The sequence below is a fragment of the Bubalus bubalis genome, chromosome 2, assembly GCF_019923935.1.
Source record: "Bubalus bubalis isolate 160015118507 breed Murrah chromosome 2, NDDB_SH_1, whole genome shotgun sequence".
In the NCBI taxonomy this organism is placed as follows: Eukaryota; Metazoa; Chordata; class Mammalia; order Artiodactyla; family Bovidae; genus Bubalus; species Bubalus bubalis.
The window spans coordinates 112339150-112354756 of NC_059158.1; the positions used below are offsets into that span (position 1 = coordinate 112339150).

A 15607-nucleotide genomic window follows, 5' to 3' on the forward strand; every position below is an offset into this window, starting at 1 on the left:
AAATAGGATTCACTGATGTTTAGTTGTTTTTTGTTTTGTTTTACATTTTCAAAGGAAGGACACAAGCAGCACACTGAAGCCCTTCAGATATTACCCAACAACTGATAAACAGTAGGAGGTGCTCAAAATAATGAATGAAATCACATGAGAAACTATATCATTTCTTCCTTAGAAAGTGATTTTTAAATAGCATCATGGAGACCTCACTGGCAGTCCAGTGCTTAGGACTTTATCTTCCAATGAAGGGAGTGCAGGTTTGATCCTTACTCATGGAGCTAAAGGAGAAGGCAATGGCAACCCACTCCAGTACTCTTGCCTGGGAAATCCCATGGATGGAAGAGCCTGGTAGGCTACAGTCCATGGGCTCGCGAAGAGTCGGATACGACTAAGTGACTTCACTTTCATTTTCACTTTCATGCACTGGAGAAGGAAATGGCAACCCACTCCAGTATTTTGCCTGGAGAATCCCAGAGATGGGAGCCTGGTGGGCTGCCATCTATGGGGTCACACAGAGTCGGACACGACTGAGGTGACTTAGCAGCAGCAGCAGCAGGGAGCTAAGATTCCACAGGCCTAAGGGCCAAAAAAACCCAAAACATTAAACAGAAGCAATGTTGCAATTGGAGAAGACTCTTGAGAGTCCCTTGGACTGCAATGAGATCCAACCAGTCCATCCTAAAGGAGACCAGCCCTGGGTGTTCATTGGAAGGACTGATGCTGAAGCTGAGACTCCAGTACTTTGGCCACCTGATGCGAAGAGCTGACTCATTTGAAAAGACCCTGATGCTAGGAAAGATTGAGGGCAGGAGAAGAGGAGAACAGAGGATGAGATGGTTGGATGGCATCACCGACTCAATGGGCATGAGTTTGGGTAAACCCCGGGAGTTGGTGATGGATAGGGAGGCCTGGCGTGCTGCAGTTCATGGAGTCGCAAAGAGTCAGACACGACTGAGCGAATGACCTGAACTGAACTGAGTGTTGCAATAAATTCAATAAAGATTTTAAAAAATTGTCCACATAAAATATTTAATAATAATAATAATGATAAACATCATTATCACTATGGTATGATTTGAATTGAACCCTGTATCTCTCACAGGAGTGGATCCATTAAATATCTTTTCAAGTATCCTTGTCACAGTTTGAGTTGCACTACAACCAAACTCTGTGACAAAGAATCATGGGCATTTATTTATTGTATTTACTGAGCAATAATGCCAAGGAACCAGCGCAAGAGTAGGGGAGTGAGACAGTAAACGGAAGGAGGCTGATTGTTATTATTTAGTCATTAAGTTGTGTCTGACTCTTTTGCAACCACATGGACTGTAGCTCACCAGCCTCCTCTTTCCATGAGATTGCCCAGGCAAGGATACTAGAGTGGGTTGCTATTTCCGTTTCCAAGGAATCTTCCGGACCCAGGGATCGAACTTATGTCTCTTGCACTGGCAGGTGGATTATTTACTGCTGCCACCAAGTGTGTACATTTAAAAAAAAAATCAGACTATTAGTAACTGGTGCTTCATCTCACTGCAAATTGTAGGATACAACATAGAACATAACCTCAAGGTTATTCCATCTGAGAGGTAAGGTAACGGGCATTTATATACCACCTCTCAATCACTGGTTGAAGACTGCTCCCTGGAACTGTTAATTCCCTGGCACTTCTGACTGCATATATGAGCAACAAAGGCTCCAGTGACTGGAGAAATTCCTTAGGCAAAGAGATGCAGGTGGTGTCAGTTGAATTTCTGGCTGGCATGCACAGACATGGTATGGCTAAGAGGATCTGGCCAGGAAAGAAGAGTACTTGCTAAATCTGACTGCTCCAAAAAGTCATTACTCTAAATTTACACTGCTAATATAAAATGCATGCCCATGTTTATTCTCTCCTCTTTCGATTTCCTCTGAACACCTGGTAACATATTTCTAAGATTCTCAAACCTTGTACAAAGATAAGTTTTTTTTTTTTTAACTCAAAATAGAAATAAATAAAAAATTAAAAGGAGAAATGATAATTACTTTCTTTAAAATAGAATTCCAATTACTATTATCCTTTCCAAAATGCACATCTTAATAAACTGTATGTTTATATGAACAATGCTGCCATTATTCAAAATTTTTAGAAGATTTGTATTTGAAATTTAATTTAGAGATACTGTATTCTCTATCATGGCTCTCATTTTATGATGTCTCTTAAATAGGTTGATTGATTGCATGAATATACTTGTGTGGCAAAGAAATATCTGATGAATGCTGCTGCTGCTGCTGCTAAGTCACTTCTGTCGTGTCCGACTCTGTGCGACCCCATAGACGGCAGCCCACCAGGCTCTCCCGTCCCTGGGATTCTCCAGGCAAGAACACTGGAGTGGGTTACCATTTCCTTCTCCAGTTCATGAAAGTGAAAAGTGAAAGTGAAGGCGCTCAGTCGTGTCCAACTCTTAGCGACCCCATGGACTGCAGCCCACCAGGCTCCTCCGTCCATGGGATTTTCCAGGCAAGAGTACTGGAGTGGGGTGCCATTGCCTTCTCTGATCTGATGAATAATCTATTCCTTTTTATTCCTAAAATATAAGAAAATAAATATTATGCTGAAATAGAAAGTCTTGTTTAAAAAAGAAAAAAAAGATATGCAGAAAAGTAAAGCAGTGCTTATTAATCAAATAAAGCACAACATGATCAAAGGTTTGTGTTTTTTTTTTAAAATAGTAAGTTGAAAATACAAATGCGATTCTATTTAGAATTCTGGTGAATCACAAAATAGTCTGATCAACCAATTCCCATATGAATCAAGTTTGACCTTATTCTCACAAGTCAGCCCAAGAATATTTCTTGAAATTTAAAGATAAAAATAAACAAAATAAAACTTCCAATTCCAATCACAGACATATAAACATGTCTAAACATTTTAACCAACTCAAGTAAATGATTATTCTAGTATGCTTTCCACCAATTAAAGTCATCCTAGAAAAGGCACTACAGTGTTAAGGATTGCAAACACATGCCATTTTAGCTAAGATTAAAGATCACATTTTTGGCTTGTTCAAGGTTAATGATGCAAGGCAAGAACTCACAGAAATATGCCTCTGAAAAGAAAAGCCAAGTCCCTGTAATGATGGGAAATCATTTCTCATGCTTTCTGTGCAAACATATATACCACTTAAGGAAAATATTTGCATGGAGAAGGTTAGTGGAACTGTGAAAATAAGAAACCTTGTATGCAAGGGAGTGATACAGAGGTACCAGAGAACTCAACTCCATGTACCTGTCAGCGTGTGAACCTTGTTCTTCCTGATGTACTGCAGTCTTCTCCAGCATGGATATTTGCTTTCTATAAGTACAGAATGTACGCTGCATTATTCCTTAATAAACATGTTTCCTGAAATATACAGACACTTTTTTTTTAAACAGCCTATTTAGCAAATTATAGAGTAAAATATGTGCTGAGTACTCAGAATCTGATCGCTCCAGTGGGAAGTTTGGTATTTATACAATGGCACTGCAGTGTCCTCTGCCCATTTTGCATCATGGAGGCATGAACAGAGGTAAATAGTGGTCATCTGCCGGTCAGTGGGAATGCTGTCCACTGCCCTGGCATTATGGGCATTTTCCCAACCTGCTCTGGGAAGATGTCCCCTGATGTTACATCTTTCTCAACTGCAAGTGAAACCTAGCAACAATAAACCAGTTACATTTCAAAGAAACAAAGGTGAAAACAGTGAATTTACTTAATAATCTAAGGGAGATATATGTCAGCTTGCAGTTTGCATCACACTTCATTTACTTTTAAATGCTCCCCCCTTTTTTATTGAAGTATAAACCATTTACAATGTTATTCTAGTTTGTGGTGTACAGCAAAATGATTCAGTTACATAAAATGAATGTGCTATATAGGAGGACTTTGTCATTTACCTATTTTATATATAGTCATGTGTATCTGTTAATCCCAAACTCCTAATTTATCCCTTCCTTTCTTTTCCCGTTTGGTAACATAAGTTTGTTTTCTATGTCTGTGAGTCTATTTATGTTTGTTAATAAGTTCATGCATCATTTTTTAAAGATTTCATATATAAATGATATCATATGATATTTGCCTTTCTGTGTCTGATTTATTTCACTTAGTATGATAATCTATAGGATTGTAAGGACCAATACTATTAAAATGACCGTACTACCCAGGGCAATCTACAGGTTCAATGCAATCCCTATCAAATTACCAATGCCATTTTCTACAGAACTAGACCAAACAATTAAAAATTTTCCATGGAAACTTAAATACCCTCTTTGAGATGTAGGAAACACACCTGTTAATGAGACAAGAAAAACCTATGTATAGTCTATACTCAGTGACTTCTTTTGATTCATAATAATTATTAGATGTGCAAAGGAGAGAAATCAAAGCTAATTTACCAAAGTACTAGAAATCAGATTTCATATCAGAATACTCATTCATATAATCTATGATATGATTTTATTACTCAAAATAAACACTACTGACTAACATTATGTGTTACCATCACAGGCTGGGTGAGAAATAGGAACATTAGTGAGACTCACTGAAGAGCATCAGTGATAAATAAAAATAGAGAAAGGGTCAAAGTACTAGATATCTACAGAGATACCTGTAGAAAATCATATATGACTACTTGACTCTTAAGTAATCCAAAGTAGATCTCGTTTTTAAACTCACAAGTTTTAGGGATAACAGCTACTTCGTAGTTTCAGTGTAGCATAGATATTTTTAAGTCCTCAAGCTAATGGTAGGAATGAACTTTTGAGGGAAAGAGAAACATGCCTTTCTAGTGAGAGGAGTTATGCTGAACAAGACACTGTCAAGAGTCCTACAGAATCCTGATCACAGCTATGAGAAAATCTCTTGGCTCCACAAGCTGAATGGGTTGTCCACTTCTGCAAGGATACTGAATCCTTTTGGTATAAGGGATACCTGGAGTGAGTCAATATGGACAAGTCTTAAAATAAAGAACAAAGTAAGTAACCTTGAAAATTACAGCAAGTCTCAAGTCCAATTAGATTTGAGTTTAATTTTTACTAAAAAATTATTTTCTTTGGTCTCATCCATTTACCTATGAATAAATTCTGAAATAAAAGCCTATGAAACAATAGACTCAGAGTAAATAAAAGTCTCAATTGTTAAAAGAAAAAAAAAATCACAGGCGATTCATTGAATAGATCTCAACCCTTTTTTTCTCTCTAAGCTTTTAAATGAATGTCAAAAGTCCTGTCAACTTCTGGAACTGTGTAAAGGCTATGACAATACGCGTGTGTTTGTCCCTCAGTCGTGTCCGACTCTTTGTGACCCCATGGACTGTAGCCCACCAGGCTCCTCTGTCCATGGAATTTTCCAGACAAGAATAGTGGAGCGGGTAGTCATTTCCTTCTTCAGGTGATCTTCCTGACCCAGGGATCAAACCCGGATATCCCACATTGCAGGCAGGTTGTTTACCATCCGAGTAACCAGGAAAGTCCTTATGACAATATGCAGAGAGTCAAACAGGAGCACTTCTCTGGCAAATTGGGGTCATCAATCATCTAGAATCTCATAGATGATGGACTTCAAAAAGTGCAACCAGACCACATTTTCAGTTTCTCACTGGATCAAAGACTACATCAGCCACGTGGAGGCCAGTACATTTTTGTAACCATGACTGTGCTTGTTGCCCCATAAATTTTGAAGGAGCCATCCAAGCACTTAAAAACTACAAAGACTTCATGAAACTGATCTGAACAGGTAGTAATTCCTACATCTCCCATAGAAACTGTGAGTGTAAGCTCATGCTGAAAAATGAGTTATTTCACAGGAATAAGCAATAGAACTCCAGAGCTGCTGTAAAATGGTAAAGTTGATAGCTCTGTCAAAAATGTTCTGCCCTCAACTCCAAGGTGTACATGTACATGTATGTGCAGGCGGGGGTGGTTTCCCCACACCACATCAAGCAAATTGTCCAGTCCAGCTGCTTTGCCATTCAGCTTATTTCTGATACTGTCTATCTGCAGGTAGCATCAGAGTCCACACGTAAAGGGCTCACTCCCTCAAGACTGCCCTTCACTTGAGACACTAATCTCAAGTCCAGGTTACCTGTGCTTCTCACCAAACTGACTAAAATCAGAAGTTCCCACGACCTGTTACTACAGTTTGATTAATTTGTTAGAGTAGCTCACAGAACTCAGAAAATCCATTTGCTTACTAGGTAACCATTTTGTTATAACAGAATAAAACTCAGGAACAATGAGGTGGATAAGATGCATAGGGCAAGGCATGGGAAAGGGCAAAGAGCCTCCATTTGCTGCTCTTCCCAAATATCTATGTATTTATCAATCTGGGAGCTCTCTGAACCATGTCCTTTGGATTTCTATGGACATTTCATGACACAGGCATGATTGATTAACTCATTAGCCATTAGTGTTTCAGTCAACCTCCAGCCCCTCCCCTTTCCCGAGATATCACTGGATGCGCTTGAAAGTTCTAATCTTCTATTCATGGTTACCTGGGGCAACCAGACCTCACCTTTAGGTACTTTTCGAAAGTCACCTCATTAATATAAATCCAGTAGTGGTATAAATGGGCTTGATGTGAATAACAAGATACGAATTTCAACTTTTTGGACATGATTTCAGGAACTGAGGACCACTGGCCAAATATTATAACACAAGCTTCTCCCATTGCTCGTACTGCTCAGGAAATGCCAATGATTTTACAAGCCGTGTGCTAGAATAGGGACAGAGACCAGATAGATTCTTCTAATTACAAATCAGAATCTCTCACTGAGCAATACTGGAGAAGGGGCAGTATACACTGTGAAAGGAGTCCCCAGCAGCTGTTAAAATCTTCAAAACCTGCTATGACAAAGCTGGACAGTCATCTGTCACTGGGTCTCAATCAAGCAAATGATCTTGTTTCCACAGCTAGAGGCTGGGAAGATGAACTAGTATGGTAATTCTAATCTCCATTATTATTTCCATTTTACTAGTATAAAAGAATGCTGTTTGCACAAATCCCCTAGGACAGAAAACAATAAGTGTGCATTACAAATGAAATAAGCTCACAGCTTATTTTGAATGTGCCAGGCATCTCACTTATCACTTTCATATAAGTAATTCACAATCTGAGAGTGAGAGGTAGGTTTTTATTATCCCTACTTTCCAGCTGAAGGAAAAGATGTCTCCACAGTTAAATAAGTTTTCTGAGACCATCTACCAGAACAGTAGCAGACTGGAAATTCCAACCTGTCCGACTCTAGAGCTCAGGTTTTAAACACCTGTTCTACTCTTTTTGAATTCAAAAATTGATCTTAGGTGCTCATGTTAATAATTCACATGTATGTCACCACAATTCAAAAATTGCTTGGTAATATTAGAATCTACTGTTAAATGATTTAGTCAAAAAGGACTATAGCTAGTACAATCTGGTGTGGCTCTCTATTTAATTAAACAACTACCTGGCTTCATGAGGTAATCAATTACATCAGTTGATAAATGTTTATTTGTATAATTATGGCAGTGATTTAAAAAAGGAAGGATGCTTTTATTTCCAATATTCTGGGCGGTGGGTCATAGAGGATCCTGCTGTGATGTATGTCAGAGAGTGTTTTGCCTATGTTCTCCTCTAGGAGTTTTATAGTTTCTGGTCTTACGTTGAGATCTTTAATCCATTTTGAGTTTATTTTTGTGTATGGTGTTAGAAAGTGTTCTAGTTTCATTCTTTTACAAGTGGTTGACCAGAGTTCCCAGCACCACTTGTTAAAGAGATTGTCTTTAATCCATTGTATATTCTTGCCTCCTTAATAAATGCTGGAGAGGGTGTGGAGAAAAGGGAACCCTCTTACACTGTTGGTGGGAATGCAAACTAGTACAGCCACTATGGAGAACAGTGTGGAGATTCCTTAAAAAACTGGAAATAGACATGCCTTATGATCCAGCAATCCCACTGCTGGGCATACACACTGAGAAAACCAGAAGGGAAAGAGACACGAGTACCCCAATGTTCATCGCAGCACTGTTTATAATAGCCAGGACATGGAAGCAACCTAGATGTCCATCAGCAGATGAATGGATAAGCAAGCTGTGGTACATATACACAATGGAGTATTATTCAGCCATTAAAAAGAATACATTTGAATCAGTTCTAATGAGGTGGATGAAACTGGAGCCTATTATACAGAGTGAAGTAAGCCAGAAAGAAAAACACCAATACAGTATACTAACGCATATATATGGAATTTAGAAAGATGGTAACAATAACCCTGTGTACGAGACAGCAAAAGAGACACTGATGTATAGAACAGTCTTATGGACTCTGTGGGAGAGGGAGAGGGTGGGAAGATTTGGGAGAATGGCATTGAAACATGTAAAATATCATGTATGAAATGAGATGCCAGTCCAGGTTCGATGCACGATACTGGATGCTTGGGGCTGGTGCACTGGGACGACCCAGAGGGATGGAATGGGGAGGGAGGAGGGAGGAGGGTTCAGGATGGGGAACACATGTATACCTGTGGCGGATTCATTTTGATATTTGGCAAATCTAATACAGTTATGTAAAGTTTAAAAATAAAATAAAATTAAAAAAAAAAAAAAGGAAGGATGTATGGAGGGAGAGAAGGAGGCAGAAAGGAAGAGGGAAGGACAGAAAGAAGGAAGTGATGGAGAAAAGAAAGGTATGAGAGAGAAGAGGCAAGAGGAAGGAAGGGAAGAGGAAATATTAATACACTGCAGAATGCCAACTCTGTGTGAATGCTAAAATCCATTCTAAATCCACTTTGTAATTTCATTCTATTCTGTGGATCTCTTCACTCCATAAGTCAAAACATTTCACTCCACACACCATGAGTATTATAAATTATGACTATTCATGACAGGACTGATTAATAGACATACTCGATACTCTTCCAGGAGACTGAATATTTTTTTAATACTAAGATAAAGGTTTTAAATGTCACTTTTCTCATTTCCATGTGACTTATGTATTTGCTAAATCACCCTTCATTGCACAAAACCACTGTACCAGAAGTTTAGTGATGAAGGAAAGACACCACTTTTAATAGTTTTGTTAATCTTGACAACTTATATTTTAACACAGTTCTTTAGAATTGTTAGTATTATGTCTAGAACTGATTCTAATCTAATGCTATATAACTGAAAAGATGCAGCTTTTTACTTTTTTTTTTTTCCTTTTAACCTGGAGGGGGCTTCAGCCCTGCAGTTTACAAGGTGGTATTTGTTTAAAATGATAACATATAAAAAGCGTGTTACATAATAACATCAATAAACACAAATACATCTTGTTTTTGTATTAATGAGTTGGAGGTTCTCCAGACAATTTTTGTACTGTGCATGTCTTAATAAACTAAGAACTCCAGAGATCCCTCTGAGTTCTCTGCACTGCATTTAGGTATAATCAGTGTTCTGTCACAGAGCACACAGCTCTATATTAAGTCAAAGCAACTTTCTCTGCAGAAATATGTCACTGTCATCAACTCAAACATGGATATTCAAGACTAGGAAAGACTGTTTCTCTCCTTGTGGAAGATGATCTGAGAGTGGTGATGTGTTATTTGGCAGACATTACTCAATCTCCATGTTTCTTTGAGTCATACCTTGCTCATTCTGGCAGACAGCCTTCAGGATGCGATGTCCAGGGCCACACTTGCCATGGTCCGGGATACAGATCCCTTCTGACGTCAGCCACTGGTAACACACAGGATCCTCACAGGGAACAGATTCCACCAAGTGAGGGCAACGGCCCGCAGGCCCCGTAGATTCCATGAGGACATGGCGCTGTCTCATTCTAAAACCTAAAACAAAAAAGAACAAAAGGTTCTGAGGATCCATCCTGATCTAGCAAAGGAAAAGAAGCAGCAGCCGGGAAATTGATGAAACTTTTATTTATACATCTACATCTTAAAAGAAGAGAAGCTATAGGCAAGGAGAAAAGGAAACATATCCATCTGAATGCAGTTTCAAAGAATAGTAAGGAGAGATAAGAAACCCTTCCTCAGTGATCAGTGCAAAGAAATAGAGGAAAACAATAGAATGGGAAAGACTGGAGAGCTCTTCAAGAAAATTAGAGATACCAAGGGAACATTTCATGCAAAGATGGGCACAATAAACAACAGAAACGGTATGGACCTAACAGAAGCAGAAGATATTAAAAAGAGGTGGCAAGAATACACAGAAGAACTATACAAAAAAGATTTTCATGAACCAGATAGCCACAATGGTGTGATCACTCATTGAGAGCCTAACATCCTGGAATGCGAAGTCAAGTGGACCTTAAGAAGCATCACTATGAACAAAGCTAGCAGAGGTGATGAAACTCCAGTTGAGCTTTTAAAATCCTAAAAGATGATGCTATGAAAGTGTTGCACTCAATATGCCAGTAAATTTGGAAAACTCAGCAGTGGCCACAGGACTGGAAAAGGGCAGTTTTCATTCCAATCCCAAAGAAAGGCAGTGCCAAAGAATGCTCAAACTACCACACAATTGCACTCATCTCACACGCTAGCAAAGTAATGCTCAAAACTCTCCAAGCCAGGCTTCAACAGTACGTGAACCGAGAACTTCCAGATATTCAAGCTGGATTTAGAAAAGGCAGAGGAACCAGAGATCAAATTGCCAACATCTGTTGGATCATAGAAAAAGCAAGAGAGTTTCAGGAAAACTTCTACTTCTGCTTTATTGACTACAGTCAAAGGCTGTGTGGATCAAAACAAACTGTTGAACATTCTTAAAGAGATGGGTGTACCAGATCAACTTACCTGCCTCCTGAGAAATCTGTATGCAGGTCAAGAAGCAACAGTTAGAATTGGACATGGAACAACAGACTGGTTCCATATAGGAAAAGATTACATCAATCATATAAATCAACCTGCTTATTCACCTTATATACAGTACATCATGCAAAATGCTGGGCTGGATGAAGCACAAGCTGGAATCAAGATTGCCAGAGGAAATATCAATAACCTCAGATAGGAAGACGATACCACCCTTATGGCAGAAAGCAAAGAGGACCTGAAGAGCCTCTTGATGAAAATGAAAGAGAGTGAGAAAGCTGGCATAAAACTCAACATTCAAAAACCTAAGATCATGGCATCCGGTCCCATCATCTCATTGCAAATAGATGGGGAAACAATGGAAACAGTGGCAGATTTTATTTTCTTGGAGTCCAAAATCACTGCAGATGGTGACTGCAGCCATGAAATTAAAAGACATTTGGCTCCTTGGAGGAAAAGCTATGACCAACCTAGACAGCATATTAAAAAGCAGAGACCTTACTTTGCCAACAAAGGTCTGTCTGGTCAAAGCTATGGTTTTTCCAGTAGTCACGTATGAATGTGAGAGTTGGACCATAAAGAAAGGTGAACACCAAAGAATTGATGCTTTTGAACTGTGAAATTGGAGAAGACTGTTGAGAGTCCCTTGGACTACAGGGAGACCAAACAAGTCAATCCTAAAGGAAATCAGTCCTGAATATTCATTGGAATGGCATCACTGACTCAATGACATGCGTCTGAGCAAGCTGAAAGAGTTGGTGATGGACAGGGAAGCCTGGTGTGCTGCAGTCCATGGGATCACAAAGAGTCAGACATGACTAAGTGAACTTAACTGAACTGCTTCATTAGAAGGATTGATGCTGAAGCCCCAGTACTTTGGCCACCTGATACAAAGAACTGACTCACTGGAAAAGATCCTGATGCTAGGAAAGAATGAAGGCAAGAATAAAAGGGGACAACAGAGAATGAGATGGTTGGATGGCATCACCGACTCAACAGACACGAGTTTGAGCAAGCTCCAGGGGTTAGTGATGGACAGGGAAGCCTGGTATGCTGCAGTCCATGGGGTCGCAAAAATTTGGACATGAATAATCGACTGAACTGACTGAAAGATCAAAACCACATATTCTTTTAATGTGTTTTATTTTATGGGAAATTGGAAGATAAGGGGAAGAACGAAAGACAGAAGGGAAAAGAACTAGAGCAGGAAATCTGTCTTCCAAGAGTTTACAGTCTAGGAGTTGAAGAGGCCAGGCAGAATCAAATGCACTAATAAGCAGCAAATGTTCAAGGGTATCAATAAACCAGTACAAATAAATGAAGACTCACAGACTCCTGATAGCTGGGTGGGAAGATCCCCCAGAGAAGGAAGTGACAATCCACTCCAGTATTCTTGCCTGGGAAATCCTATGGACAAAGGAGCCAAGCAGGCTACAGTCCATGGGGTCACAAAAGAGCTGGACAGTATTTAGTGACTACACAACAACAGAGAAATAGCCTGAACATAGATAAACCCCATGTTCTTTTGTTACTGTTTTTCACATTCTTATTTATGACCAACCTAGATAGCATATTCAAAAGCAGAGACATTACTTTGCCAACAAAGGTTCATTTTCAAGGCTATGGTTTTTCCTGTGGTCATGTATGGATGTGAGAGTTGGACTGTGAAGAAGGCTGAGCGCTGAAGAATTGATGCTTTTGAACTGTGGTGTTGGAGAAGACTCTTGAGAGTCCCTTGGACTGCAAGGAGATCCAACCAGTCCATTCTGAAGGAGATCAGCCCTGGGATTTCTTTGGAAGGAATGATGCTAAAGCTGAAACTCCAGTACTTTGGCCACCTCATGAGAAGAATTGACTCATTGGAAAAGACTCTGATGCTGGGAGGGATTGGGGGCAGGAGGAGAAGGGGACGACAGAGGATGAGATGGCTGGATGGCATCACAGACTCGATGGACGTGAGTCTGAGTGAACTCCGGGAGTTGGTGAGGGACAGGGAGGCCTGGCGTGCTGCGAATCATGGGGTTGCAAAGAGTCAGACACGACTGAGCGACTGATCTGATCTGATTAGTCTGTATGAAGGTGAAATACATCTACATTTGGACACATTCCTGGTCACTGTTTCAGACCTTGAGAGTTTCCTGCATCACTTCCTTGACATTTCCAGGTCAGCCTGCCCTGTGAAGGCAGGACTATTTGGGGCTGCATGCCCCACCCTGGCTAGACATAGGTCTCTGGACAATTACTCAGTTTTTCAAAAATGTTTTGTGGAACTAGGGACCAAAGTTATGCCATAATAAGGATGTGAATGGACTTTCCATGTTACAAGCCTACAGAGTCACAAACTCATCAGATGCAAATGGAGGGATATGGGTCAACCACAAGACTGCAGGAAGTGGTGAAGCCTGTGGTAAAATGGAGGACGTGTGCTGAATTTAAAGTGTACGGATATCAGCCAGGCTCCCCTGACAGTTACCACAAGAAAATGTGAACCTTCTGTTGTCAAATCTTCTGATTCTAAGACGCCAGAAGTCCAAGCTATGTTCAGTTTTCATATGAAATCTATTTTTAAATGATGGAAACAAATTTATGTTTTTAAAAGCCACATAAGTTTTAAAATGTGACAGAGAACAAGATGCAACCCTTTTGTTTTTGAGTTTTCCATTTCTGGCCTTCGGGATATATCACTTCTAAAAGTTAAGCCCGGGACTTCCCTGGTGGCCTAGTGGCTAAGACTCCACAATCCCAGTGTAAGGGCCCAGGTTCCATCAGTGGTCAGCGAACTAGATCCCACATGCTGCAACTAAAGAGGGCTTCCCGGTGACCCAGGGGTAAAGAATCCACCTACTAATATAGGAGAAACAAGAGACATGGGTTCAATCCCTGGGTCGGGACGATCCCCTGGAGAAGGAAGTGGCAATCCACTCCAGTGTTCTTGCCTGAAAAGTCCTGTGGACAGAGGAGCCTGGTGGGCTACAGTCCATGAGGTTGCAATGAGTCCAACATGAGTTAGTGATTGAACTCGTGCACACACACGTCAACTGAAAGATCCCACATGCTGCAATTAAATGTCCAGTGTGCCACAACAAAGAGCAAAGATCCCACGTGCTACAACTAAGACCAGCACAAGCCAATAAATATATGTTGTTTAAAAAAAAGAGCTAGGCTTACCTCCCATGGATCTCATATTTTACTGTCCATCCTTTCATTGTCCAAATTCAATCAACAGATTTAACTCCTCTTTCAAAAAAAATGAAACCCAATCTTATTACATAATAGCATCTTGAGACATGATTATTCAATTATTTCTTGGGATAGGTAAAGATATAAAAAGATAGATAGGTAGGCAGATAGACTTAGCTAGGAAGATAGAACTGAGAACACTGAACTCAGAGCCAAAGACTGTGATACCCCACAACCCTTCCCACAAGAGAAGGGGAGAAAGGCAAGTTTGGGTGCATGAGCAGTAACTAAGCCAGTTGTACATCAGTTTACCAGGGCTGTGTCTATTTTCCCACAAGGAAGGATAGAAAGCTCAAGATGTAGTTGGCAAAAGACTGGCTCCTGTAAAGTAGTCAAGGAGGGTGGAACAAATGGACACATGTTTTTAGGCTACAAGAGGGAGCCGAGCTCCCTTAGAATATTGCAGGGTTGGGTAAGTGTTTTAGAGACACAGTCCTAAGGGCTTTATTTGTTTTCTTTGTCTAGGGTTAACCCATCAGCCCCCTTTAAAAAAGACTCTTAGACTCTTTGTGTAATGGCCAACTGTGGGGAGGCATCATTCAGTCAATCAGAGACCATATCCTCCAGGCATGGACAGAGGTAATTAAAGCAGTAGATGGCTTCTACCACACTTCATACTTCCAAGCCTATGTCATTAATTAGTCAAAATAAAACCTGCAGAAGAGGTCAGCTCCCTTCCCAGGCCACCCTGAGAAGAGCAGCAGGAAACACACAGGACTGAGCTCTACTTGATGGGCATCAACCTACAATGACCTCTGAGCCCTCCCTGCCATACAACTTGGATGACCTCTGTTCTTTCACGTAAGACCCACATGCTGCTTATTTATTGTCTTATGCCTGCACTTGTTTTAAGTTTATATCTTTGAGCAGGACGCGGCCTGGGTCTCCATGATTTATGATGTTTGACAATCGGCCCAGAAACTTAGCCATCTTTACAGGGGGACGCTGGCTGTCCTATTACCCAGAGCTCAACGCCACTGAGGGGCAGGTGCAGCTTTCCTCTATAAATCAAGTTGCATCCATCTCACCATAAATCTATAGATTATATCTCCTCAGTCAATAAATTCTTTCACTTTTTCATTTGTGTTGCCCTTGTCCTGACTCTAACCAGGCTCACATCAAAGCACAAGCTCAGCATAAAACAAAAACCTTGGATTCTCTTGTTAGCACTTAGCTTTAATCACACATTGGTGTTCATGGCTGCAACAGATGTCGGGCTTCCCCGGGGAGCTTCTGTTCTGAAAGATACACAACTGCCAAGTCCACGGTGGCTGGGGCCAGCCAACCACTTCCCTTCATTTGCTGAATTTCATACTAATCACAGAGTATCACTCAATATATATTAATTGCCATATGTAGATTAGAGTAATATACCATGGGTAGTCACAGGAGGAACAGAAAACACAAACCCACTTTTCACAGAGCATACAGTCCAAGAAGGCAAAGAGCACATATGTTAACTAAGCATCTACCCTACACCAAGCCACTTAAGTTCTATTACTCAAAATCAATGAATCCCCTAAACTATGTCATTAGTTACTATTCTCATTTACACATGTGAAAATTAAGACTAGATGATA

The 15607-nt window shown here is 40.3% G+C and overlaps 1 protein-coding gene across 3 annotated transcripts in view; it reads right to left on the bottom strand.

The window, feature by feature from the left end:
* The window catches only part of THSD7B (thrombospondin type 1 domain containing 7B), a 1246259-nt gene that overhangs the window by 590587 nt on the left and 640065 nt on the right, over window positions 1–15607 (bottom strand). For all 3 annotated transcript variants that reach the window (XM_044935904.2, XM_025276961.3, XM_045164228.1), the window contains exon 7: window positions 9612–9809. In XM_044935904.2, coding sequence (XP_044791839.2) covers window positions 9612–9809 — 198 coding nt within the window. The remainder of the gene's footprint in view (window positions 1–9611; window positions 9810–15607) is intronic.